Below are 25,935 nucleotides of genomic sequence, written 5' to 3'. Positions count from 1 at the left end.
GCATAATGTGAAGGTGCACAACACAGGGAGGGCAGAGCACATTGAATGGCCCTCCAGTATCAACTCGAGCAACAATAAAGGCAGCTAATTGCAGGGAGAGAGGCAGCAGAAAGGAAATTACAGGCCAGTTTGTCTGACCTTATTGGTTAGGAAGTTGTTGGAGTTGATTGTTAATTATGTGGTTTTGGGGTGCATGGGGGCACGTGATAAACTAGGCCAAAGTTATCATGGTTTCCTCAAGGGACATCAGATATAATGCCATTTGTGGATATTGTGCGTTTAGATTTTCAGGTGTTTCACAAGGTGCCACACATGAGGCTGCCTAACAAGCTATGAGCCAATGGAATTACTTGAAAGATTCGAGCATGGATAGAGCATGGAGGCAATAAAGGGAACCTTTTCTGGTTGGCTGCCAGTGACTAGTGGTGTTACACAGGGGTCAGTGTTGGGACCGATCCTTTTTATGTTATATGCCAATGATTTAGATGATGGAATTGATGGCTTTGTTGCAAAGTTTGTAGTTAATATGAAATTAGATGGAGGAGCAGGTAGTTATGAGGAAGCACAGTGGGTACAGAAGGACTTCAGATTAAGAGAATGGGCAAATAAGTGACAAATGGAATACAGTGTCAGGATGTGTATGGTCATGTACTTCGGTAGAAGAAATGAAAGGGTAGATGATTAAGAACATAAGACCATAAGATATTTGGCACATGAGTTTGCTCCACCATTTCATCAATTTTCCTCTCAGCCCCAACCTCCTGTCTTCTCTCTGTATCCCTTCATGTCCTGACCAATCAAGAATCGATCAACCTCTGCCTTAAATATACATAAACACTTAGCCTCTACAGCTGTCTGTGGCAAAGAATTTCACAGGTTCACCACTCTTTGGCTAACGAAATTCCTCCTTATCACTGTTCTGAAAGGACACCACTCTATTCTGAATCTGTGTTCTCTGTCTTAGACTATTACACCCTAGGAAACATCCTCTCCACATCCACTAGATCAAGGCCTTTCACCATTCGATAGGTTTCAATTAGGTCACCCCTCATTTTTGGGGGAATTAACCTTTAGGGAATCCTGCACAAGGACTCCCAAGTCCATTTGCACCTTAGATTTTTGAATTTTACTACCCTGAGTATTACACCCTGTGTTCCTGCCCTCTCTACACAATCATTACCCTGAGTATTATGTCCCATGTACCTGCTCTCTCTACAGTCACTATCCTGTGTATGACACCCTGTGTACCTTTTCTCTCTACAGTTACTACCCTGAATATTATACCCTGTGTATCTGCTCTCCACAGTTACCACCCTGAGTATTATACCCTGTGTATCTGCTCTCCACAGTTACCACCCTGAGTATTATACCCTGTGTATCTGCTCTCCACAATTACCATCCTGATTATTATACCCTGTGTATCCGCTCTCCACAGTTACCACCCTGAGTATTATACCCTGTATACCTGCTGTCTCTACACAGTCATCACTCTGAGTATTATACCTCGTGTACCTGCTCTTTCTACACAGTCGTCACTCCGAGTATTACTGCCCGTGTACCTGCTGTCTCTACAGTGGCCTCGTCTCTGCATTGTTTGGCCGCTCTGGACGTTTCGTGGTACTGGTCTGTGTGGAACCTCTGTGTGACTGCAGTATCCGTGTGGGACTGCGCTGCCTGCGGTATTGTTACTGTTGTGTTCCATCCTTGCTCTTGTAATCGGTGCTTTGTGTCTTTGTGTAACTGTACGGGAGCCAATTGCTCGTTTAGTACCCGACAAGAGGATCCCACTTGCCCCCTCCCTCTGCCCTACGAGTTCTTCCAGACTCTCTGAACCTGACTCCGCTCCTCGCCCTTCATTTCACACATCCGCTGCGTAAAATCATTTTTATGTCATCTTCTCACCTTTGCTTCTTTTGCGTCGCTCCTTGTCTGCTGTCTCCGCTGCTTGAGCTGGCTCTCCGGTGCGGGTGTAAAGGTGAAGGGACACCCCGTCGCCTCTCTTTGTCTAGCTGCAATTGAGGGGCCGGGGTTGCCTGTCTCCGGGTTCTCTCCGTTCGCTTTGGAGGCAGCGCCGAATTCCCAGTGGAGCCGAAAGGCGAACGATTAACCTTTCATCGTCTTCGCCCAGCGGTCTCACCTTCACTCTCCCGCGGCCCCGAATGCAAAGGGCTGTAACGTGTCTCCCTGAAGTAAAGGCGGAAAATCATTGAATCCTCCCCCGTGCCGCCCTTCCATCCAAACCCAACCCACAAGCGGGGTAAACCGCCGGTGTTCTTGAGGGAGGCGGGAAAGCGAGTGTGAGAGTGGAGCGGGATGGGCGTTGAGAGGAGGGAGGCAGGAATTGAGAGGATGTTTCCTGTGGTGGGGGGTATCCAGAACTACAGGACACAGCCTCAAAATTGAGGGTCGACCTTTTAGAACAGAAGTAAGGAGGATTTTTTTTTGTAGCCAAGGCGTGGTGATTCTGTGGAATACTCTGCCACAGACTGCGGTGGAGGCCAGGTCCGTGGGAAAATTTCAGGCGGAAGTTGATAGATTCCTGATTGGTCGGGGCATTAAGTGATATAGGGAACCCAATTTCTTGGTGTTCACCTGGCGGAGAATCTCACCTGGTCCCTCAACACCAGCTCCATAGCCAAGAAAGCCCAGCAGCGTCTCAACTTTCTGCGAAGGTTGTGAAAAGTCCATCTCCCACCCACCCTCCCATCCTCACCACATTCTACAGAGGTTGTATTGAGAGCATCCTGAGCGGCTGCATCACTGCCTGGTTCGGAAATTGCACCATCTCAGATCGCAAGACCCTGCAGTGGATAGTGAGGTCAGCGGAGAAGATCATCGGGCTCTCTCTTCCCGCCATCACAGATATTTACACCACAAGCTGCATCCGCAAAGCAAACAGTATTGTGAAGGACCCCACTCACCCCACATACAAACTCTTCTCCCTCCTGCCATCTGGCAAAAGGCACCAAAGCATTCGGGCTCTCACGACCAGACTGTGCAACAGTTTCTTCCACCAAGTCATCAGACTCCTCAGTACCCAGAGACTAGACTGACATCTACATCATTTATCATTATATTGTAATTTGTCCTCTACTGTGGCTATTGTCCTGTTTATTATTTACTGTCCTGCCCTGCACTGTTTTGTGCACTTTATGCAGTCCTGTGTAGGTCAGTAGTCTAGTGTAGTTTTTGTTGTTTTACGTAGTCTGGTGTTAGCCTTGTTGTTGTCTCACTTAGTCTGGTGTGGTTTTGTGTTTCATGTAGCACCATGGTCCTGGAGGAACGTTGTTTCATTTTTACTGTGTACTGGTCCAGCAGTTTATGGTCGAAATGACAATAAAAAGCGACTTGACATAGTGAGAGGGCAGGTATATGGGGTTGAGTGGGATCCGGGATCAGCCATGACGGAATGGCGGAGAGGACTCGACGGGCTGAATGGCATTATTCTGCTTTTATGTCTTATGGTCTTATGGGAGGAGGACGAGGAGGAGAGGAAAGGGGGAGAGGACAGGGTGTCGGGAGGAGGGGGATGGATGGAGGGTGGGGAAAGAGGTTGCTCGGGAGGGAGGGAGACACGGACGGCAGCTGCGGGAATCTGGACCGACACATAAAATACCAAATGAGGAGGAGGTCAGGCAACATCTGCGGATGGAAATGAACAGTTCTCGGCCTGAAACGTCGACTGCGCCTCTTCCTATAGATGCTGCTTGGCCTGCTGCGTTCACCAGCAACTTTGATGTGTGTTCCTGTCTGGGTTCATCAGGTCTGAGATGAGAAAGGATTCCCAGGTTTGATCACCACATCTTCCCATCGAACGGCGCGAAACAGGTTCTGGAGCTTTGCACAACGCGAATCGCCTCCGGCTCCGAGGGTGAGGAGAGAGCGGAGCGTCCACACGGCAAGTGGCGCTCAACTTCATCCACGCAGCACTTCGGAACACTTTTACTATGACGAATCCCGCGGCACAGAAACAGTCCGTTCGGCCCGCTACGACCCTGCCGATTATCCTGTACCTATCTCCCAATAGCCACCACTCAGACCGGAGCCTACTCTGCCTTTAGTGGTTCAAGCTCTGGCCCACTTTGCAATGTGGAGATTCTACATTCCTGAGGCAGTGCATTCCAATCCCCCCTCCTACCCTCTTACCCCTTTATACTCCGCCCCTACGGGAACAGACCTGGCCGGTCCAGGCTATATCTGGTGTACCTCCACCTGAAAAGCCAACTGTCCATTTCCTCTCCATACACGCTGCCTGACATACTGAGTTCCGACGGCAAGTTGCTTGCTGCTTCATATTCTAGTCTCTTGTCGCCATGGAACAGTACAGGCCCTTCGGCTCATGATGTTGTGCCAAACTTTTAACCTACTTTAAGATCAATCTAACCCTTCCCTCCTACACAGGCCTCCATTTTTCTATCAAAGAATCTTTTAAATGTCCTAAATAAACCTATCTCTACCACCATCCCTGACAGGAAATTCCATGTGCTAGCCACTCAACGAAGAGAAAATCCCGAACTTGTTCAACCTATCCTTATAAGCGTGTATGTTCTCTTGGTGTGAGGGCGGGACAGCTGACGGGCTGGAACTTTTAAAATTCGCCACAGATATTTTAGAACCAATATAATAGGTGTATAGGAGAAGAGGTCGCACTGGATCAAGTCTTTGTGAATGGAGCCTAGCCGGTAGCTGATGTATTATTGGAAGAACGTTTTTGGAGAAAGTGACCCCAACTGTAAATTTCAAGGAAATATGGAAAGCGATCAAAGTCCAGAATTGGAACGGTAGCAATTAATTTCACATTAGCGACTGCAAACAGGTAATTCTTCAATAAGTGAGAATAATTTCAAGTAGAACAGTGGGGATTTAAGGTCAACATGAATCATATCCTAATTTCTTGAACGACCTCGCGAGTTACATTTACTTTTTAAAATCAAATCCTGCCTACACTCGCTGTGGATTTTACCCACTGCCCTACACCATCTGTCAGTCACACTCACAGACTTACACCGGGTATAATTCACTCACAGACTTAGACTGGGTATCAGTCACACTCACAGCCCTATAACGGGTGCTGGTTGTACTTGCTACTCTGTCAGTTGGCACTGTTCTTTACTGATTACATCCTTATTTCAAAGTTTAAAATAAATTTTATTTGCAAAGTACACTATATACACAGCTGAGATTCATTTTCTTGTGGGCTTATTCAACAAATCTATCGGACAAAGTCAGCATGGATTTGTGAAAGGAAAATCATGTCTGACGAATCTCATAGAATTTTTTGAGGATGTAACTAGTAGAGTGGATAGGGGAGAACCAGTGGATGTGGTATATTTGGATTTTCAAAAGGCTTTTGACAAGGTCCCACACAGGAGATTAGTGTGCAAACTTAAAGCACATGGTATTGGGGGTAAGGTATTGGTGTGGGTGGAGAATTGGTTAGCAGACAGGAAGCAAAGAGTGGGAATAAACGGGACCTTTTCAGAATGGCAGGCGGTGACTAGTGGGGTACCGCAAGGCTCAGTGCTGGGACCCCAGTTGTTTACAATATATATTAATGACTTGGATGAGGGAATTAAATGCAGCATCTCCAAGTTTGCGGATGACACGAAGCTGGGTGGCAGTGTTAGCAGTGAGGAGGATGCTAAGAGGATGCAGGGTGACTTGGATAGGTTGGGTGAGTGGGCAAACTCATGGCAGATGCAATTTAATGTGGATAAATGTGAAGTTATCCACTTTGGTGGCAAAAATAGGAAAACAGATTATTATCTGAATGGTGGCCGATTAGGAAAAGGGGAGGTGCAACGAGACCTGGGTGTCATTATACACCAGTCATTGAAAGTGGGCATGCAGGTACAGCAGGCGGTGAAAAAGGCGAACGGTATGCTGGCATTTATAGCGAGAGGATTCGAGTACAGGAGCAGGGAGGTACTACTGCAGTTGTACAAGGCCTTGGTGAGACCACACCTGGAGTATTGTGTGCAGTTTTGGTCCCCTAATCTGAGGAAAGACATCCTTGCCATAGAGGGAGTACAAAGAAGGTTCACCAGATTGATTCCTGGGATGGCAGGTCTTTCATATGAAGAAAGACTGGATGAACTGGGCTTGTACTCGTTGGAATTTAGAAGATTGAGGGGGGATCTGATTGAAACGTATAAGATCCTAAAGGGATTGGACAGGCTAGATGCGGGAAGATTGTTCCCGATGTTGGGGAGGTCTAGAACGAGGGGTCACAGTTTGAGGATAGAGGGGAAGCCTTTTAGGACCGAGGTTAGGAAAAACTTCTTCACACAGAGAGTGGTGAATCTGTGGAATTCTCTGCCACAGCAAACTGTTGAGGCCAGTTCATTAGCTATGTTTAAAAGGAAGTTAGATATGGCCCTTGTGGCTACAGGGGTCACGGGGTATGGAGGGAAGGCTGGGTTCTGAGTTGGATGATTAGCCATGATCATAATAAATGGCGGTGCAGGCTCGAAGGGCCGAATGGCCTACTCCTGCACCTATTTTCTATGTTTCTATGTAATATCTATAGCAGAACCAATGAAAGACCGCCTTAATAGGGCGTTCAATCGGAATGCAGAGGACTACAAAGTGTGCAATACAACAAGAAACAATAGTAATAGATAAATATCGAGCACATAAGATGAAGAGTCCTTGAAAGCAAGTCCATTGGTTGTGGGAACTGTTCACAGTGTTGAGTTGAGTGAAGTTATCTCCTTTAGTTTAAGAGCCTAATGGTTGAGGTGGTGGGGTTCCAAATGGATGCTGCTTTGCTTCGACAGCGTTTCATGTAGATTAGTTTAATGATTGGGAGGGCTTTATCCATGATGGACAATCTGTTTAAACCCTTGCTCTTTATCCGTCATACTCGCTAGCACTTCTAACCTCCTGGAGCGTTTGAATGCAGCCCCTACACACACTTCATTTTCTGTGGACAGCCATTGCACAAACTCTGAAATTACCCCCATAAACCACGGCCGTTCTCTTTCCTGTCCTTTAATCTCTGCCAGTAAACATCTAACCTTTTACTCTAAGGAGTCGTAATGACATTCATCCTCTGAGAGGTTTCCTTTAAAACTGTTAAATCAAAGCTTTATTTCAGCAGTCTTGATCCCATTGTGCTGCCCCAGTGCCTCGGTACATTATGTAAAATGGACAGAATTGTGATAACAACAGTGTTTGCTCTGTGCCCCCACCCTCCGGACAAGGTAACCCCAAGATTCACCCCATTACCGCCTCGCAGTCTCACCAATTACTGAATGTAGATAACAGGGAACGTTTCACTTTTTTCCTTTATTGTTATTGATCCATACCTGACCATTGTTGCATCTCTATTTTCTAGCATTTCAGTTTTAATTGAAATTCTTGTTAGTTTTTCTGTTCACTAATTTGTCTGAAAAAAATTACCATGCGCACAGTGCTCCGTTGGAATAAACCAGCAACAGGTCAGAGCAGCACCTGTAAATGGCGCTCTTGTCCACGCGTCTCGCACCGCCTGGAGTTGGGGCTGTAGGACTGGCAGGCAAATTTCTTACTTGTTTTTAAAGCTCTCAATGCTCTGCGACCGTAGTACATCTCAGAATCGTTTTCGTTTTTTAATCCTGCTCCAGCTTTATGTCTTTTTCCGCCGCTATTTTAAATTTAAACGATCTCCCTCAAAAGATAATTACAGCTCATTTTTTTTTTGAATTACGCTCTTAAACTATGGAATTCAATACTTGAAACTATAAGGGATGCAGATTCTTCTTACTTTTAAACGCTAGTTCAAACCCCTTTTATTTAACCTTGCTTTTAACTAACATCATTCTTTTATTTTCGTTTGCACTTTATCCCGATGTAGCACGTCGAAGTACATCGTCGTTTGTATGAACAGTGCTCGATACATACATTAGGTTGGGGTGTTGTGGATAGTGTGGAGGGATGTCAGAGGTTACAGCAGGACATTGATAAGATGTAAAACTGGGCTGGGAAGTGGCAGATGGAGTTCAACCCAGATAAGTGTGAAAAGGTTCATTTTGGTAGGTCAAATATGATGGCAGAATATAGTATTAATGGCAAGATTCTTGGCAGTGTGGAAGATCAGAGGGGTCTTGGGGTCCGAATCCATAGGACACTCAAAGCTGCTGTGCAGGTTGACTCTGTGGTTAAGAAAGCATACGGCTCATTGGCCTTCATCAATCATGGAATTGAATTTAGGAGCCGAGAGGTAATGTTGCAGCTATATAGGACCGTGGTCAGACCCCACTTGGAGTACTGTGCTCAGTTCTGGTCACCTCACTACAGGAAGGATGTGGAAACCATAGAAAGGGTGCAGAGGAGATTTACAAGGATGTTGCCTGGATTGGGGAGCGTGCCTTATAAAAACTGGTTGAATGAACTCGGCCTTTTCTCCTTGGATCGACAGAGGATGAGAGGTGACCTGATAGAGGCATTGATCATGTGGATAGTCAGAGCCTTTTGCCCAGGGCTGAAATGGCTGCCACAAGAGGACACAGATTTAAGGTGCTTGGGAGTATGTACAGAGATGTCAGGGGTAAGTTTTTTACTCAGAGTGGTGAGTGCGTGGAATGGGCTGCTGGCAACAGTGGTGGAGGCGGATACGATGGGGTCTTTTAAGAGACTTTTGGATAGGTACATGGAGCTTAGAAAAATAGAGGGCTATGGGTAAGCCTAGTAATTTCTAAGGTAGGGACATGTTTGAAACAACTTTGTGAGCACAAGGGCCTGTATTGTGCTGTAGGTTTTCTATGTTATTGTTATTTGTTATAAAGTGACTACTGCTTCAAGTTCTTCTACTGCTGTAGCCCATTCACTTCAAGGTTCGATGAGCTGTGTGTTGAGATTCCCTCTGGCATACTGTTGTAATGCGTGGTAACTCTATCAGCTTGAACAAGTCTAGCCATTCCCCTCTGACCACTCATTAATGAGACATTTTCTCCCACATAATACCACTCACTGGATTTTTTGCTCTATTCTCTGTAAACTAATGCGTGAAAATCTGAGGTGATCAGCAGTTTCTGCGATATTCGAACCACTCTTGTCTGGCACCAGCAATCATTTCACAGTCAAACTCACTTACGAGGGCTGATTGATAAGTTCGTGGCCTAAGGTAGAAGGGGTCAATTGTAGAAAACCTAGCACATTTGTTTTTTCCTACATTTACACACTTAGTCCAGCGGTCACGGATCCCTTCTTTGTAAAAGTCAGCATCTTGGACCTTCAGAAAGTGGTCCACAGCAGGGTGATTGATAAGTTCATGGCCTAAAGTAGACGATCAGTTATTCACTGCAAACTTTCTGCATTATCACTCAAAGAGTTGAACTGCATGTGCATGTAACGAGAGCTGTATAACTCATCTCTTTCTACCTTAGGCCACAAACCTATCAATCACCCCTGCTGTGGACCACCTGGAAGTCCAAGCCATTCTCGTTACATGCACGTGCAGTTCAACTCTGAGTGATAATGCAGAAAGTAGAAGTTAATAACTCATCTCCTTCTACCTTAGGCCACGAACTTATGAATCACCCCTGCTGAGGGCCAACTCTACAAAGAAGGGACCTGTATGCTCCACGACCGCTGGACTAAGTGTGTGCATGTAGGAGGGGACTATGTTGAAAAATAAATGTGCCAGGTTTTCTAAAATTAACTCCTTCTACCTTAGGCCACAAACTTATTAATCACCCCTCGTAGATCACATTTCTTACCATTCCGAACAATTAAACCTGTTGACCATGTCTGCATGATTTTATGCATTGGGTTGCTGCCATGTAATTGCCTGATTAGATATTTACATTACGTATGGGTCCATGTGTACCTAAGTTGGCCAGTGGTGCACTGGATTAACCCTAATGTGAGAGGTCCAACTGGCTCCCTTGTACGCTTTCCATCCATGCTGTTTTCAGCTAACAACTTGGCCTCGAAAAAAGAGACAAACAGAGAAACAGCAATGCTCCACACTTTGTGTAAAGACACAACTACATGCAGATCTAAATGCCTTTGGTAATCCACCAGCCTTGGATTTAAACCCAACAGCTGCAGCATTCCATTGCTCGTTATGTGGTGGGTCCCCAGATCCACAATGCTGTGATAATGCTCAATGCCAGCATGGAGGCTGTCCTTGTTTCGAAAGCAGACCACCAGACTCAAAACCAGTTACTTTCTCCAGTCACTAATCCACCCCTCCCCACCCCAACCACCACTACTTTATCATTTCCTGTCAGTCACCTCTGTAGAGACACTCCTGTGCCTAGTGTCACTTTACGGACATACAATCAATCTCTGTATGTAAGCTATCTGATGTATTTATATTATTGCGTTCTTTATCTTATTGTGTTTCTTGGTGTTGCATCGGATCCGGGAAAACAATCATTTCATTCTCATTTACACTTATGCACTGGAAATGACATTAAACAATCTTGAAGACAGCACAATGTACAGGTCATTCCTATCACAGATTGTGTGGTGAGGGCAAAGTGGCTTTTGCATGTTTCCTGCCTGGCAGAGTTAGGCCTGTCAATGGGGCCATTATTCTCAGGTTTGATATCAGCCCCCTTGTCAGGAGGGATTGGAATGGGCTTTTGCCACATCCAGACCCGGTACCTCAACTGCTGTTGGATGATGTGGCAGATTGAAATTTTTGTTCTGATACCCTTTTCACCCTACTGTGGGGTGGCTCCCTGCAGCGGAGTCTCTGTGAGAAAGAGGAGATCTCACAACAGTCCCACTGGTTTTGTCTCCCTGATTGACAGCAGAGTGAAGTATCTACAACATACACACATTACTCACCTTGACCACTGTGACTGCAGCCACCAGCAACCTTCCTCATCCACAAGAAAGAAAAAGTCTTTATGATCCAGAGGCACATCGCCACCTGTATGTTTCCCTGCAAATCACACACAGTCTGATCCACTCTGTCATCACTGGCTCTAATCCCTGGAACTGGCACTATTGGAACTGTAGCTGAATGAGGCTAGCCTGGCCGCTCCCACCCAGATCCCAATAAACACATTATTGTAAAAGGCAGCGATGTTGGTTGATATCTGCAGCTACTGCTCAGATATCCATACTGAAACAACAGGGCCTAAATAGACACAGATTTAATGTGGGCAAGTGGGAGTGGAACTGGTCCAGATGGGAAAAGGGCCCGTCTCTGTGTTGCATCACTCCAGCACTATTTGTCTTTTAGATTTGTTTAACCAGCAGAATATTTGCAAGTGGAGCATCATATACTCTCTCCATGTCGTTAGTCCCAGCCTCCAAACTAATCCACTACACCACATTGTGTAAGCCCACTCTGCTTCCACCATCCACTGACACAGTTCAGATCTACATTACACACAAAATGTTGGAATAACTCAGCAGGTCAGACAGCAATTATGGAAAGAAATAGACAGCCAATGATTCAGGTCCTGATGGAGGATCTCGGCCAGAATGACCATCTATTCCTTTCCATAGATGTTGTCTGAAGTACTGAGCTCCCCCAGCATTTTGTATGGGTGCTGTGGAGTTCCAGCGTCTGCAGAATCTCTTCTGTCTCTGATCTACATTTCACTGTCTTTAACACAGTGGAGAAGTCTTCGTCTGCTGTGGGAGGACGGGACTGCAGTGCAGTTCTCAGCAGCCTGTGATCACCTGTATGCCAGAAAGTGCTGCCAAGGGTACACATATCACACTGCTCCCCGTAACCAGAAGCCGTACAAAACCCGACCAGCTGTGGGTCATCAGCTGAGTTTCCACCTCCAGCAGGACATGCTTCCTCCTCGGACCTCCCTCACGAGGAGGAAAAGACTGATCAGTGTTTATGGGCAATCACTCCAGGTTAGAAAGGCCACAAGTTCAACAGTGAGGGGTCAGTGTCCTGCAAAGCTCCTGTAAACTCAGTGAAGGGACAGAGTGCTAGCAAGAACGTAACATGCCCCCAGTGGTGTAATGGGGACGGACAGGGACTGGTAAATGGAGAGGGAGGACCAGTCATGCTCTGCAGACAAATGCCAGGGCTTCACTGAGTGTGCGGCTGCCTACGACAAGCACGATCTCATCTCTGCTGATCACCAGACCACTGTAACCTCTGATCAACTCCAGTCCCTGTGATTCTGCAGCCCCTACCCTTCCCCACAGTATAATCACAGGCATCCAACTCCCCACCCCCAGCACTGGTCCCTGCAGCCCTGCTGGCACTGAACTGACATTCCCACACACACTCATCCCAAGGAACCTTTGCAGTGAACCTGCTGAGAGGGGATGGGGGTAAGCCGGTGAGTCTCGACAGTGTGGGGACTGTGAAATCTGTTGCAGCCAAAGGGGTAACCTTTTGCCACGCCAGGCAGAATCAGTCATGAGTAACAGGTTAAAGACAGCAGCTGCGTCACAGTCTCTGCACCAGGAATGGTGCAAGTCAGCTGACAACAGCATTCTGGAATCTTTGCTTAGGGAAGGACGGTGATTTCTTTCTCAAGTTTCTCCTCTGGAAACAGAGCCCTTCTGACAACAAGGTCCAATTCTTCCAGTGCCAACTGTGCGTGCAGTCGTACCACCTCATCCACGTCCCTCTGCACTGAAAACTTCAGCAGGCGGTAGAGGTCACGCAAGACGTCACCCAGGACCTGAGAACGAGGAGAACAACATGTCAACACCAGCTTCACATCAGCACAGTAGAGAAGGGTAGCATGGAGTTTGTATGTTCTGCCCTGATGACTGCATGGGTTTCTTCCCACATTCCAAAGATGTTCAGGTTAGGGTTAGTGACTTGTGGGTATGCTATGTTGGCCCCAGATAAATGGAAACACTTGCAGACTGTTGCAAGCAAATCCTTGGACTGTGTTGGTCATTGATACAAATGATGAATTTCACTGTGTGTGTTAATATTTTGATGTACTGTACATATGAAAATCTTTCCTGTAGACAGGTAACCAAAACTGCACCCAATACTCCAAATTAGGTCTCATGAATGTCTTACACAACTTCAATATAACTTCCTGTCTCCTGTTCTCAGTACTTAGATTTATGAAGGCCAATGTGCCAAAATCTTTCTTTACGCCCCTACTTACCAGTGTCACCACTTTCACTGCATTATGGACCTGTATTCCCAGACCCCCTGTTCTTCCACATCTTCAGTCCCTTACTGTTCACTGTGTAAGACCCTGGTTGGTCCTCCCAAAGTACAACACCTCTTACTTGTCTACTTTAAATTCCATCTGCCATTTTTCCAGCTGGTTCAGATCCTGCTGCAAGCCACGACCATCTTCCTCACTGTCCACTACACCCTCAACCTTGGTGTCAACCACATTATCATCCAGATCATTGATATAGATGACAAACAATGGACCCAGCACCCATCCCTGCGGCACACCACTAGTCACAGGCCTCCAGTCAGAGAGGCAACCTTCTATTACCACTCTCAGGCCTCTCCCACAAAGTCAATGTCTAATCCAATATCTCTCACATTCCTTCTCAGCAAATATGTACAATGTTGGTGAAGAATGAAACCAAAGTTCTGTATGACTGGTGCACTCCTAGACTCCAGTCTGTGCAGGGAAGACCTACAACCCACTCGCTTTTATTACCTGCCTTGTCAGCATATTGGCCTTCAGTGACGTGTGTCCAGGCATATCCACATCTCTGGACTCCACCACAAAGTAAACAAGCACGTGTTGTGCAAAATAGAGAACCCCTCATTTTTTCAACAGTGCATAGGATCTGCCATGATTTTCATGGTGTTTTCAGTGCCTGGAGTCTCTGGAGGAGCTGGCCACGTCTCGCTGAAAAACCTGCAAACAGAAAGTTCCTCCCTCACCTGAAGAGCCTTGTCACAAAGTCCCCGGAGCAGGAGCGTGATAACGTGAATTGCAGCCCGACGCACCTCAGCTTCACGTTCTGTCTTAACGACGGCAGAAAGGCACGTTGACACCTGGGTGGAGAGCAGAGTGACTTTGTGCAGCTGGAACACCACAACCACCAACAATGGTTTACAGCACAATGTTTAATCCCAACAGATTGCAAAAAGAGAATCAAATTCAAAGTAAGTATGTATGTGACCGTAACTTGAGACTCATCTTCTTGCAGGCACTTACATGAAAAATACAATAGAATCACAAAAAACTATACAAAAACAAAGACTGATAAACAACCAATGTACAGAAAAGACAAACTGTGCAAATAAAACAAAATAATACTGAGAACATGAGATGTAAAGTGTCCTTGAAAATGAGTCTTTAGGTCATAGAATCAGTTCAGAGTTGAGCTGAGTGAACTTATCCATGCTGGTTCAGGAGGTTGATGGTTGTAGGATAATAACTGTTCTTGAACCAGCTGGTGTGGGACCTTAGACTTCTGTACCTCCTGCCAATGATAGCAGCACGAAAAGGGCATGACCTGGACTGTTGGTTCCTTGACGATCGATGCTGCTTTCCTGTGGCAGCGCTCTTTGTAGATGTGCTCACTGGTGCAGAGAGCTTTGCCTGTGATGGACTGGGCTGTATTCACACTTTCCTGTAGCCTCTTCCATTCCTGGGCATTGGTGTTTCTGTAACAGGCCTTGATGCAACCAGTGAATGCTACCTTTGGTGTTGGACAGCTGGCAACCTCCTGGAACTCATCAACACCTCTGAACCTTCCAGTGGCCTGACATCTAGGTACCCCCCTACATTTGAGCTTCCAAAGTGCAACACCTCACACTTGCTTCAATTAAACTCCACCTGCCATTTCTCTGCTGATAGTGGTAACTGATCTATAAGACCATAAGACACAGGAGCAAAATTAGGCCACTCATCCTAGACTCCCACTTGTCTATGCCCACTCGTCCTAGACTCCTACACCATGGGAAATATCCTCTCCACATCTACTCTATCTAGGCCTATCAACATTCGAAACGTTTCATGTGATCCCCCCACATCCTTCTAAATTCCAGCAAGTACAGACCCAGAGCCATCAACCGTTCCTCGTGTGATAACCCTTTCATTCCTGGAATCTTCTTTGTGAACCTCCTCTGAACCCTCTCCAATGCCAGTACATCTTTTCTTTTTTGAAGAGTCCAAAACTGTTCACATTACTCAAGGTGAGGCCTCACCAGTGCCTCATAAAGCCTCAGCAGCACATCCCTGCTCTTGTATTCTAGACCTCTTGAAATAAATGCTCACATTGCATTTGCCTTCCTCTCCACCGACTCAACCTGCAAGTTAACTTTAAGGGTGTTCTGCACAAGAACTCCTGAGTCCTTTTGCATCTCAGATTTTTGGATTTTCTCCTCATTTAGAAAATAGTCTGCACATTTATTTCTACTACCAAAGTGCTTGACCATGCATTTTCCAACATTGTACTTCATTTGCCACTTTCTTGCCCATTCTCCTAATCTGTCTAAGTCCTTCTGCAGCCTTCCTGTTTCCTCAACACTACCTGCTCTTCCACCAATCTTCGTATCACCTGCAAAATTGGCAACAAAGTCATCATCTACTTCATTGATGTACAGCATAAAAAGAAGTAGTCTGTGTGGAACATCGACCCCTTTGGAACACCAGTACTCACTGGCAGCCAAACAGAAAAGGGTCTTCATATTCCCACTTGCTGCCTCCTACCAATCAGCCAATGCTCTAACCATGTTAGTAACTTTCCTGTAATACCAAGGGCTCTTAACTCGGTAAGCAGCCTCATGTGTGGCACCTTGTCAAAGACCTTCTGAAAGTCCAAATACACAACATCCACTGCATCCCCTTTATCTGTCCTACTTGTAATCTCCTCAAAGAATTCCAACAGGTTCATCAGGCAAAACTGTCTCAAGGAACCATGCTGACTTTGTCCTGTGTCACCAAGTACTCCATCACCTCATCCTTAACAATTGACTCCAACATCAATTGTCCGACTGTGGCCTTTTTTGACCTTCTGCACTGCCCATAGCTCCACCAATATGTGTATCATCTGCCGACTTACTAACCAACCCATCTCATGTCTCAGTAATATACTGTACAGTAACTGAGCTGTTTGAATGTGACAATGATGATGGACCAGGGTGAGGTAGTGGATATTATCTGCATGGACTGGCATTAATTTATTACAATGTACAATAAACCAATCTGAACCTAAATGTATAGGGCGTAGATTTAAGGTGAGAGAGGTATTTAAAAAGGACCTGAGGGTCAAGTTTTTGCACTCAGAAGGTGGTGAGCATGGAATGAGGAAGCTATAGAGACGAATACAATTAAGTATTTAAAAGACATTTTCAACAACTGCATGGAGTTAAAAAAGGGCCAAGATCATAAGACATGGAGTAGAATTAGGCCATTCGGCCCAGTGTCTGCTCTGCCATTCCATCATAACTGACTCATCATCCCTCTCTACCCCATTCTCCTGCCTTCTCTCCGTAATCTTTGATGCCCTGGCTAATCAAGAACCTATCAACCGCCATTTTAAATATATTTAATGACTTCAACCCACAGCTGTCTGTGGCAATGAATTTCACAGATTCACCACTCTCTGGCTAAAGAAATTACTCCTCATCTCTTCAATCGGGACTTCCTTGTATTCAGAGGATGTACCCTCTAGTCCCAAACTCCCCCACTATAGGAAGCATACAATCCACATCCATTCTATGTAGGCCTTTCAATATTCGATAGGTTTTAAGGAACTCCCCCCCCCCCGCCCCCCCATTGCCATTCTTCTAAACTCTAGTGAGTATAGGCCCAGAGACATTAACTGCTGGTCACATGTTAACCATACGTATAGATATGGACGAAATAGGGACAAATGTTACCAGCTCAGAGGAATAGCTTAGTCAGTGTGGACAATCTGGGCCTGAGGCCTAGTTCCATGCTGTATAATTCTATCTCTTGTCCATGCCTTTCCGAGCAAGCTGACATCTATCCGATTGTAATGCAACCAGAACACACACAATATTTCAGTGCAGTCTCACCTATGTAACAGAGCACCAACTCCTGTACTCACTGCCCTGTCTGATGACGTTCAGTATGTCAGATAACTCCTCCTCCACTCTGCCTACCTGTGTCACCACTTTTGGGGAAATATCTACTTGTACTCCAAGATCTCTCAGTTCTACACACTCCCCAGGAACCTGCCATTCACCTGGTCCTACCTGGTTTAACATCCCACACATGTTTGAGCTCATTTCCACCTGCCATTCCCTTGTCCACTGTCCTCCTCCGGTAATGTGTGTCATCCATATCCATCCATTCCCTTCATATTCACGTGTCTGTCTAAAAGCCTCTTAAACTCCCCAAACTGCCTGATTCCAATACCATCATTGGTAACCTATTTCAGGCACACACCATTCTCTGCATTAAAAACACAGAAATTTGGCATCAAGATGGCGCCGATGAATCGTGGCTATGTTCTGTGGGCCACGTACAATACTTCTAAATATACTTCTTTTGAATTAATCTCACTGCAGTCAGCAGCATGTAATTTCCCTTTAAGCAATGTACTTTTGAACTGTCTTAATGAACTACAGATTTCACAATCTTCTGAAGGACTCAGTGGACAACACTCAAACAAGCAGATATGGCACCTTTAAGCGGACAAAGGTTCATCGCCATGGCCGTAAGTGAGGGGACAAGGTCTCCAAGCCAGGCTGAAACATGGAGGGATGAGGCCTCCTCTACCCAACATCTTGTTAGCAACACACATAAAAGTTGCTGGTGAACGCAGCAGGCCAGGCAGCACCTCTTCCTAGAGATGCTGCCTGGCCTGCTGCGTTCACCAGCAACTTTGATGTGTGTTGCTTGAATTTCCAGCATCTGCAGAATTCCTGTTGTTTGATCTTGTTAGCAAATGTGCAGTTGCTGGAGAAGAAAACTGAGGATTTAGGATAAAATTGTTCTGTCGAAGGGAAATGTCTTCTATGTTTAACTGAGATATGGCTTTCACCCAGTACAACAAATAGGGCAATCAGATGGGAAGGCTTCTTGATCCACAGGATGGACTGAACTGCTGATTCAGAAAAGGGAAACGGTGTGTGTGTCATGATGAACAGAGCTAGTGTTCTAATGCAGTGGTTTTGTTGTACTTGTGTTCCCCCGACCTTGAACACCAGATAATCAAACGCCTTCTGTTCTATTTACCAAGGGAGTTCTCATCCGTGATCCTCACCAAAGTTTACATATCAGCAGTGGCCAACTATAATCAAGCACTTGAGATAGTGCATGATGCCATCTCCAAAAAAGGAACAATCCATCCCAACGTATTTCAAATCATAGTTGGGGACTTCAGCCTGTTTGTTTGAAGAAATTCCTGGCCAATTACCATCAGCATACAACCTGTAGCACCAGAGGTCCTGACACACTAGACCACAGCTATACTAAGATAAGCAATACCTACCGTTCCATACCCAGAAATCTGATATTTTGGCTGTCCTTCTCCTACCTGCACACATGCAGAGGCTAAAGAGCAAGGCTCCAGAGATAAAGACAACAAAGAGGTGGTTGTCGGAGGCAGAGGAGCAGCTATGTGATTGCTTCAAGTTGGTAGACTGAGCCGTGTTCAATAATGCATCTGTGGGTCTGTATCAAACACACCATTGTTATCTTGAACCCTATAAAAACAGTTGCAGAAGAGTGTGTCCCCACTAAATCATTCAGTCTTCCCCAACAATTAAAAGCCCTGGATAAACCATGAGATCTACAATCTGCTGAGAGCCAGATCAGAGGCATTCAAATCTGACAACCGAGAAAGTTAGAAGAGGTCCAGATACAATCTCCGGAGTACCATCTCGTAGGCGAGTGGAAATTCCGGACTAGATTTGAACCAATGAAGGATGTTTGGCAGTTGTGGCAGGGTTTAAATGCTATCACCTCTTATAAAGTGAAATCAAGCGACATAGGTGACAATAGGGTTCGCTTCCAGATGAACTCAATGCCTTCTATTCTCACTTTGACCGGCAAAACATGAAGGAACCATCATGAACACCCACAGCCCCCGATGATCCTGTGATTTCCATTCTCTGAGGCTGACATGAGAGCATCCTTCAGGCAGGTGAACTCATGGAAAGCAACCAGCCCAGATGGGGTAACTGGACAAGAGCTGATCAACTGGCTGGAGTGTTCACTGAGATCTTTAACCTCTCGTTTCAGTAGTCTGAGGTACCACCTACTTCAAGCAGACTTCAATTCTACTGGTAGCTAAGAAGACCATGGTAACCTGCCTCAGTGACTATCATCCACAGTGATGGACTGTTTTGAGAGGTTGGCGTTGAAACTGTCGACTTTGCCTGAGAAGGGACTTGGATCAGCTCTAACTTGCCTACTGGCAACAGGTCCACAGTAGAAGCCAGCTCACTGGCTCCTCTCTCAACCCTGGAACATCTGGACAGCAAAGATGCAGACATCAGGATGCTCTTTATCAACTACAAATTGGCATTCAATACTATCATCCCCTCAAAATTAATAAATAAGCTTTAAGACCTTGTGCAATTGGATCCTTGATTTCCTCACTTTCAGACTCCAGTCAATTCAGATCAGCAACAACATCTCTTCCACAATCTCCATGAGCACAAGGCAGTGTGCTTAGCCCCCTGGCCAACTCGCTTTATATTTACCACTATCAGCCCAAGCACAGCTCCAATGCAAATTGAAGTTTGCTGACGACACCACTGTTGTAGCTGAATCAGCATAGAGGAGGGAGACTGAAAATCTGGCTGAGTGGTGCCACAACAACCACCTCTCGTTCAACGTCAGCAAGACCAAGGAGCTGGTTATTGACTTCAGGAGGAGGAAACCAGAGGTCAATGAACCAGCCCTCAGTGGAGGATCAGAGGTGGAGAGAGTCAACAACTTTAAATTCCGCAAGTGTCATCATTTCAGAGGACCTGTCCTGGGCCCAGAACAGTGCAATTACGGAGGAAGCACAGCAGCGCTTCTTCTTCCTTCGAAGCTTGCAAAGATTCTGCACGATATCTTTGACAAACTTGGATAGATGTGTGGGGGAGAGTATATTGACTGGTTGCATCACAGCCTGCTATGGAAATACCAATGCCCCTGAATGGAAAATCCGACAAAAGGTAATGGATACACCCTCCCCACCATTGAGCACATCTGCAGGGAGCATTGTCGCAGGAAAGCAACATTCATCATCAGGGACCACCATCACTCAGGTCATACCTTCTCCTTGCTGTTGTCATCAGGGAGAAGGTACGGGAGCCTCAGGACCCACACCAGCAGGTTCAGAAAGTTATCACCCATCAACCATCAGACTCTTGAGCCAAAGGGGATATTTTCACTCATTTGCCCATCTATGAAATGTTCCCACAACCAGCGGATTCACTTTCAAGGACTCTCCAGCTCATGTTTTCGATACTTATTGCTTGCTTGTTTGTTTGTTTGTTTATTAATTAATTCTTTCTTGCACAGTTTGTTGCCTTTTGCACACAGGTTGAATGCCTGTTGCGTGGTCTTTCTTCGATTCTATTACGGTTATTACATTATGGATTTATTGAGTACACGCGCAAGAAAATGAATCTCAGGGACGTATATGTGCTTTGATAATACATTGACATACTTACTTTCAGGTCACCTTTAAACTCCCTCAATCTCAGCAACCTTAAAAATGTGTCTTCTGGTTCCTAAATCATCAAGTATGTGTCTTTATAAGACCTTAAGACAAAGGAGTAGAATGAGGCCATTTGGCCCATCAAGTCTGCTCCTCCATTCCATCATGGCTGATTTATTATCCCTCTCAATCCCATTCTCCTGTCTTCTCCCTGTAACCTTTGATGCCCTGACTAATCAAGAACCAGTCAACCTCAGTTTTAAAGGTATCCAATAACATGGCCATGCAGCCATTCATGGCAATGAATTCCACAGGCTCACCACCCTGTGGCAAAAGGAAATCCTCCTTACCTCTGTTCTAAATGGATACCCCTCCATTCTGAGGCTGTGCCCTCTGGTCTTAGATTCTCCCACTATAAGGGAGAGTTTAAACTAGAATTGTTGGGCGGTGGGAACCGCACTGAAGAGACTAGGGAAGAGGCGGTTGGCTCACAAGTAGAGAAAGCTTGGAGACAGTGTGTGAGGGAGGATAGGCGGGTGATAGAGAGGGGACGCACTCAGACCGAAAGTTTGAGATGTGTCTATTTTAACGCAAGGAGTATTGTGACAAAGTGGATGAGCTTAGAGCGTGGATCAGTACTTGGAACTATGATGATGTGGCCATTACATAGACTTGGATGGCTCAGGGACAGGAATGGTTACTTCAAGTGCCGGGTTTTAGGTGTTTCAGAAAGGACAGAGGGAGCCATAAGAGGTGGGGGCATGGCATTGTTGATCAGAGATAGTGTCATGGCTGCAGAAAATGTGGACGTCATGGAGGGATTGTCTACTGAGTCTCTGTGGGTGGAGGTTAGGAACAGGAAGGGGTCAATAACTCTACTGGGTGTTTTTTATAGACCACCCAATAGTAACAGGGACATTGAGGAGCAGATAGGGAAACAGATCCTGGAAAGGTGTAATAATAACAGAGTTGTTGTGGTAGGAGATTTTAATTTCCCAATACTGATTGGCATCTCCCTAGAGCAAGGGGTTTAGATGGGGTGCAGTTTGTTAGGTGTGTTCAGGAAGGTTTCCTTACACAATATGTAGATAAGCCTGCAAGAGGAGAGGCTGTACTTGATCTGGTATTGGGAAATGAACCTGGTCAGGTGTCAGATCTCTCAGTAGATCATTTTGGAGATAGTGATCATAATTCTGTCTCCTTTACCATAGCATTGGAGAGGAATAGGAACAGACAAAATACTGTATTCTGCCATCATATTTGACCTACCAAAATGAACCATCTCACACTTATCTGGGTTGAACTCCATTTGCCACTTCTCAGCCCAGTATTGCACCCTATCAATGTCCCGTTGTAACCTCTGACAACCCTCCACATTTTCCACAACACCCCCAATCTTTGTGTCATCAGCAAATTTACTAACCCATCCCTCCACTTCCTCATCCAGTCATTTATAAAAATCACGAAGAGAAGGGGTCCCAGAATAGATCCCTGAGGCACACCACTGGTCACCGACCTCCATGCAGAATATGACCCAACTACAATCACTCTTTGCCTTCTGGGGCCAGCCAATTCTGGATCCACAAAGCAAGATCCCCTTGGATCCCATGCCTCCTTACTTTCTCAATAAGCCTTGCATGGGGTACCTTATCAAATGCCTTGCTGAAATCCATATAAACTACATTCGCTGCTCTACGTTCATCAATGTGTTTAGTCACATCCTTAAAAAATTCAGTCAGGCTTGTAAGGCATGACCTGCCTTTGACAAAGTCATGCTGACTATTCCTAATCATATTTTGCCTCTCCAAATGTTCATAAATCCTGCCTGTCAGGATCTTTTCCACCAACTTACCAACCACTGAAGTAAGACTCACTGTCTATAATTTCCTGGGCTATCTCTGCTCCCTTTCTTGAATAAGGGAACAACATCTGTAACCTTCCAATCCTCTGGAACCACTCCCATTCCCATTGATAATACAAAGATCATTGCCAGAGGCTCAGCAATCTCCTCCCTCGCCTCCCGCAGTAGCCTGGAGTACATCTTGTCTGGTCCCAGAGACTTATCCAACTTGATGCTTTCCAAAAGCTCCAGCACATCCTCTTTCTTAATATCTACATAGCTCAAGCTTTTCAGTCTGCTGAAAGTCATCTCTACAATTGCCAAGATCCTTTTCCGTAGTGAATATGGAAGCAAAGTATTCATTAAGAAGCTGTGCTATTTCCTGTGGTTCCATACACACTTTTCCACTGTCACACTTGATTGGTCCTATTCTCTCACGTCTTATCCTCTCGCTCTTCACATACTGGTAGAATGCCTTGGGGTTTTCCTTAATCCTACTCGCCAAGGCCTTCTCATAGCCTCTAAGCTGTCCTAATTTCATTCTTAAGCCCCTTCCAGCTAGCCTTCTAATCTTCAACATCTCTATCATTACCTTGCTTTTTGAACCTTTCATAAGCTTTTCTTTTCTTCTTGACTAGATTTTCAACACCACAGTTCCTGTACCCTACCATCCTTTCCCTTCTCATTGGAACGTACCTATGCAGAACACCATGCAAATATCCCCTGAACTTTTGTCACAATTGTGCTGTACACTCAAACCCTGCATTGTGCTTATTTGTTACAATGCAGTTATTCAATTCTTTATTGAATAACTAAAAAGTGACCAAGGATCATCTAAACTCACAAGAGCAGCCACCTTAACAATAAGCATTCAATGAGCCAAAGAGGGTGCTTTACGTATGCTCTGAGCCACGCTCAGCCTGTCACGTATTCCTTCACACTCTGCCTGCCTCATGCTTGTAAATGTTCTTGCTCCCTTGCCAATTTATTCCATTTATTTCACCCATGTCTGGAAAACAGCCTGCAACTTCCAGTGAGGTTAGTACATCTAATCTTTCTAGGAAAAGCTTTACTATTTTTTGGTAGAAGGAACAATGGTCTGGATTATCATCTAAATGGGGAGAAGGTTCAAACATCAGAGGTGCAGAGGAACTTAGGAGTCCTCGTGCAAGACTCCCAAAAGGTTAATTTACAGGTTGAGTTTATGGTAAAGAAGGTAAATGCAATCTTGCCATTTATTTAGACCATAAGACCATAAGACAAAAGAGCAGAAGTCGGCCATTTGGCCCATCTAGTCTGCTCTGCCATTTTATCATGAGCTGATCCATTCTCCCATTTAGTCCCACTCCCCCGCCTTCTCACCATAACCTTTGATGCCCTGGCTACTCAGATACCTATCAATCTCTGCCTTAAATACACCTAATGACTTGGCTGCCCGTGGCAACAAATTCCATAGATTCACCACCCTCTGACTAAAAAAATTTCTTCGCATTTCTGTTCTGAATGGGTGCCCTTCAATCCTTGAGTCATGCCTTCTCGTACTAGACTCCCCCATCATGGGAAACAACTTTGCCACATCCACTCTGTCCATGCCTTTCAACATTCGATTTGAAGGGGAATAGAATACAAAAGCAAAGAGATAATGCTAACCCTTTATAAGAGAAAGTCAGGCCACACGGAATACTGTCAACAGTTCTGGGCTCCATGTTTCAGAAAAGATATGTTGTCATTGGAGAGTCCAGAGGAGGTTCATGAGGATGATTCTGGGAATGAAGGGGTTAACATATGAGGAGCATTTGGCAGCTTTGAGCCTGTACTCACTGGAAGTCAGAACGTGGTGGTCGGGGTGGGTGGTGGAGAATCTCATTGAAACCTACCAAATGTTGAAAGGACTAGGTAGGGTGGATGTGGAGAGGATGTTTCCTGTGTTGGGGGTATCCAGAACTAGCGGGCACAGCCTCAAAAATTGAGGGGTGACCCTTTAGATCCGAGGTGAGGAGGAATTTTTTTTAGCCAGAGAGTAGTGAATCTGTGGAATGATCTGCCACAGAGAGTAGTGGAGGCCAAGTCTGTGAGCATATTTAAAATGGAAGTTGATGTTTTCCTGATCAGTCAGGGCATCAAAGGATATGGGGAGAAGGCAGGTGTATGTGGTTGAGTGGGATCTGGGATCAACCATGATGGAATGGCAGAGCAGGCTCGATGGGTTGAATGGCCTAATTCTGCTCCTATGTCTTATGGTCTTCTGTTGTAAAATTGCAAGTGATACGGCATTTGAAAGCTGGTGAGCATTAGGTTGATGTTGGTGCCTCTGAAATTTGCCATATTCATTGATAATGAGCCTGACTGGGAGTGAAGAAATAAGACAAAGAGAGGTGATCTTGACATGACTGCTTTATGAGAGGAAACTTAAGAAAAGGTAGTCAAATGCTGTAGCCTACTTGAAGAAGAAGCCAAAGTCAGAGGAGGACCCACAGCCTGGTCCGCCCTCCAGGATGTAACCACCACCCGCCTCCCTCCTCTGCTGCGATGTGTTGCTGCTCCACTGACCTACAGATTGGACCGATGTGCGTGGTTGTTACTCCACGGATTATTGTGTATACATAAAATAATACATCATATCTCATGTTTGATTGCTTTTAAATCAGGCACACAACCATTTACATGATGTTATAATGACCCCGCGTAGCACTGATTTCCATAGTGCTCCACCTCCGAGGAACCCATCCTCAGCATTAAGCGGGGTCATGTAGTGGTTAATATAGTTATGCAAACACTGGTACGGAATCCAACTTGAGAAGCCTCCTTGCCCTTCCTATTTCTGATTTTAAGGTGGGGGGGGAGTATCAAATCAACAATATAGATCACAAATCATCCTCGACCTCTGATCATGTGATAGACAGTGGCTGGTGTTCTTGTTACCCAGTGTGTAGGTGGGATGTGTAAAAGGAATTAACCTCCTCACAGATCCTGATGTCCCTGGGCCTACCTCGTGAATCACTGATCCTAAAGAGAAGTCCAGGCAGGCACAGAGCTCTCCCAGGTTTGACAGGCTACTGGCTCGTAATGAGCTATCTGGATCACGTGATCCCATCAAAAACACATGGATCAGCTGGTCACGGTAGTGCGAAGCCATCTCACCTATTGAGAGAAAGGCAAAAGGCATGGTGAGATGGGACAAGAGAGTATGGGGCAGAGGATATGCCATGAGGGAGAAACAAGGTGGGAAGGGAGAGAACAGGGAGTAAGAAATGAGGAGAGACAATGGAAGCTTGTGAGTATGCAGGGACGGGAATATCTCTCATGGGGTAAAACCAGGGTGAAATGGGGTTAAACTGTCTCCATTTCAGTTCTGATGAAATCTTTGACGTGAAACGTTGACCCTGTTTCTCTCCCCATGGGCGCAGTCTGACCTGCTAAGTGATTTTGGAATTACTTCCAACTTTCCAGTGTCCACAGTTTTTTGGATTTCACCCATAAATTCTTTCAATTCACTCATGCATTTGGTGGTATGTTTGATGTACCTGTGATAAGTAAATGAATTGGTTCCAATTCTATTAAATTTTCTTTAGTGCAGCATCTCTTCGAAGGGCTTCTCACTGTCCAGACAC

The 25,935-nt window shown here is 45.5% G+C and overlaps 2 protein-coding genes across 2 annotated transcripts in view; both read right to left on the bottom strand.

Annotated features, from left to right (window-relative positions):
* has3 (hyaluronan synthase 3) overlaps nt 1-2,008 on the bottom strand; it is a 48,020-nt gene extending 46,012 nt beyond the window's left edge. The window contains exon 1 of the mRNA XM_063067334.1: nt 1,903-2,008. The gene's annotated coding sequence lies outside the window, so the exon portion shown is untranslated. The remainder of the gene's footprint in view (nt 1-1,902) is intronic.
* A 4,481-nt stretch (nt 2,009-6,489) lies between these two features.
* tango6 (transport and golgi organization 6 homolog (Drosophila)) overlaps nt 6,490-25,935 on the bottom strand; it is a 165,303-nt gene continuing 145,857 nt past the window's right edge. The window contains exons 16-18 of the mRNA XM_063067293.1: nt 25,314-25,465; nt 13,790-13,903; nt 6,490-12,599 (exon numbers count right to left, since the gene is read on the bottom strand). Of these exons, the coding sequence (XP_062923363.1) occupies nt 12,423-12,599; nt 13,790-13,903; nt 25,314-25,465 (443 nt within the window). The 3' untranslated portion in view covers nt 6,490-12,422. The remainder of the gene's footprint in view (nt 12,600-13,789; nt 13,904-25,313; nt 25,466-25,935) is intronic.

This window comes from Mobula hypostoma, chromosome 14 (assembly GCF_963921235.1).
Source record: "Mobula hypostoma chromosome 14, sMobHyp1.1, whole genome shotgun sequence".
Classification (NCBI taxonomy): Eukaryota; Metazoa; Chordata; class Chondrichthyes; order Myliobatiformes; family Myliobatidae; genus Mobula; species Mobula hypostoma.
The sequence above is the reverse complement of the archived record's forward strand: the minus strand, read 5'-3'. Positions and strand labels throughout refer to the sequence as shown.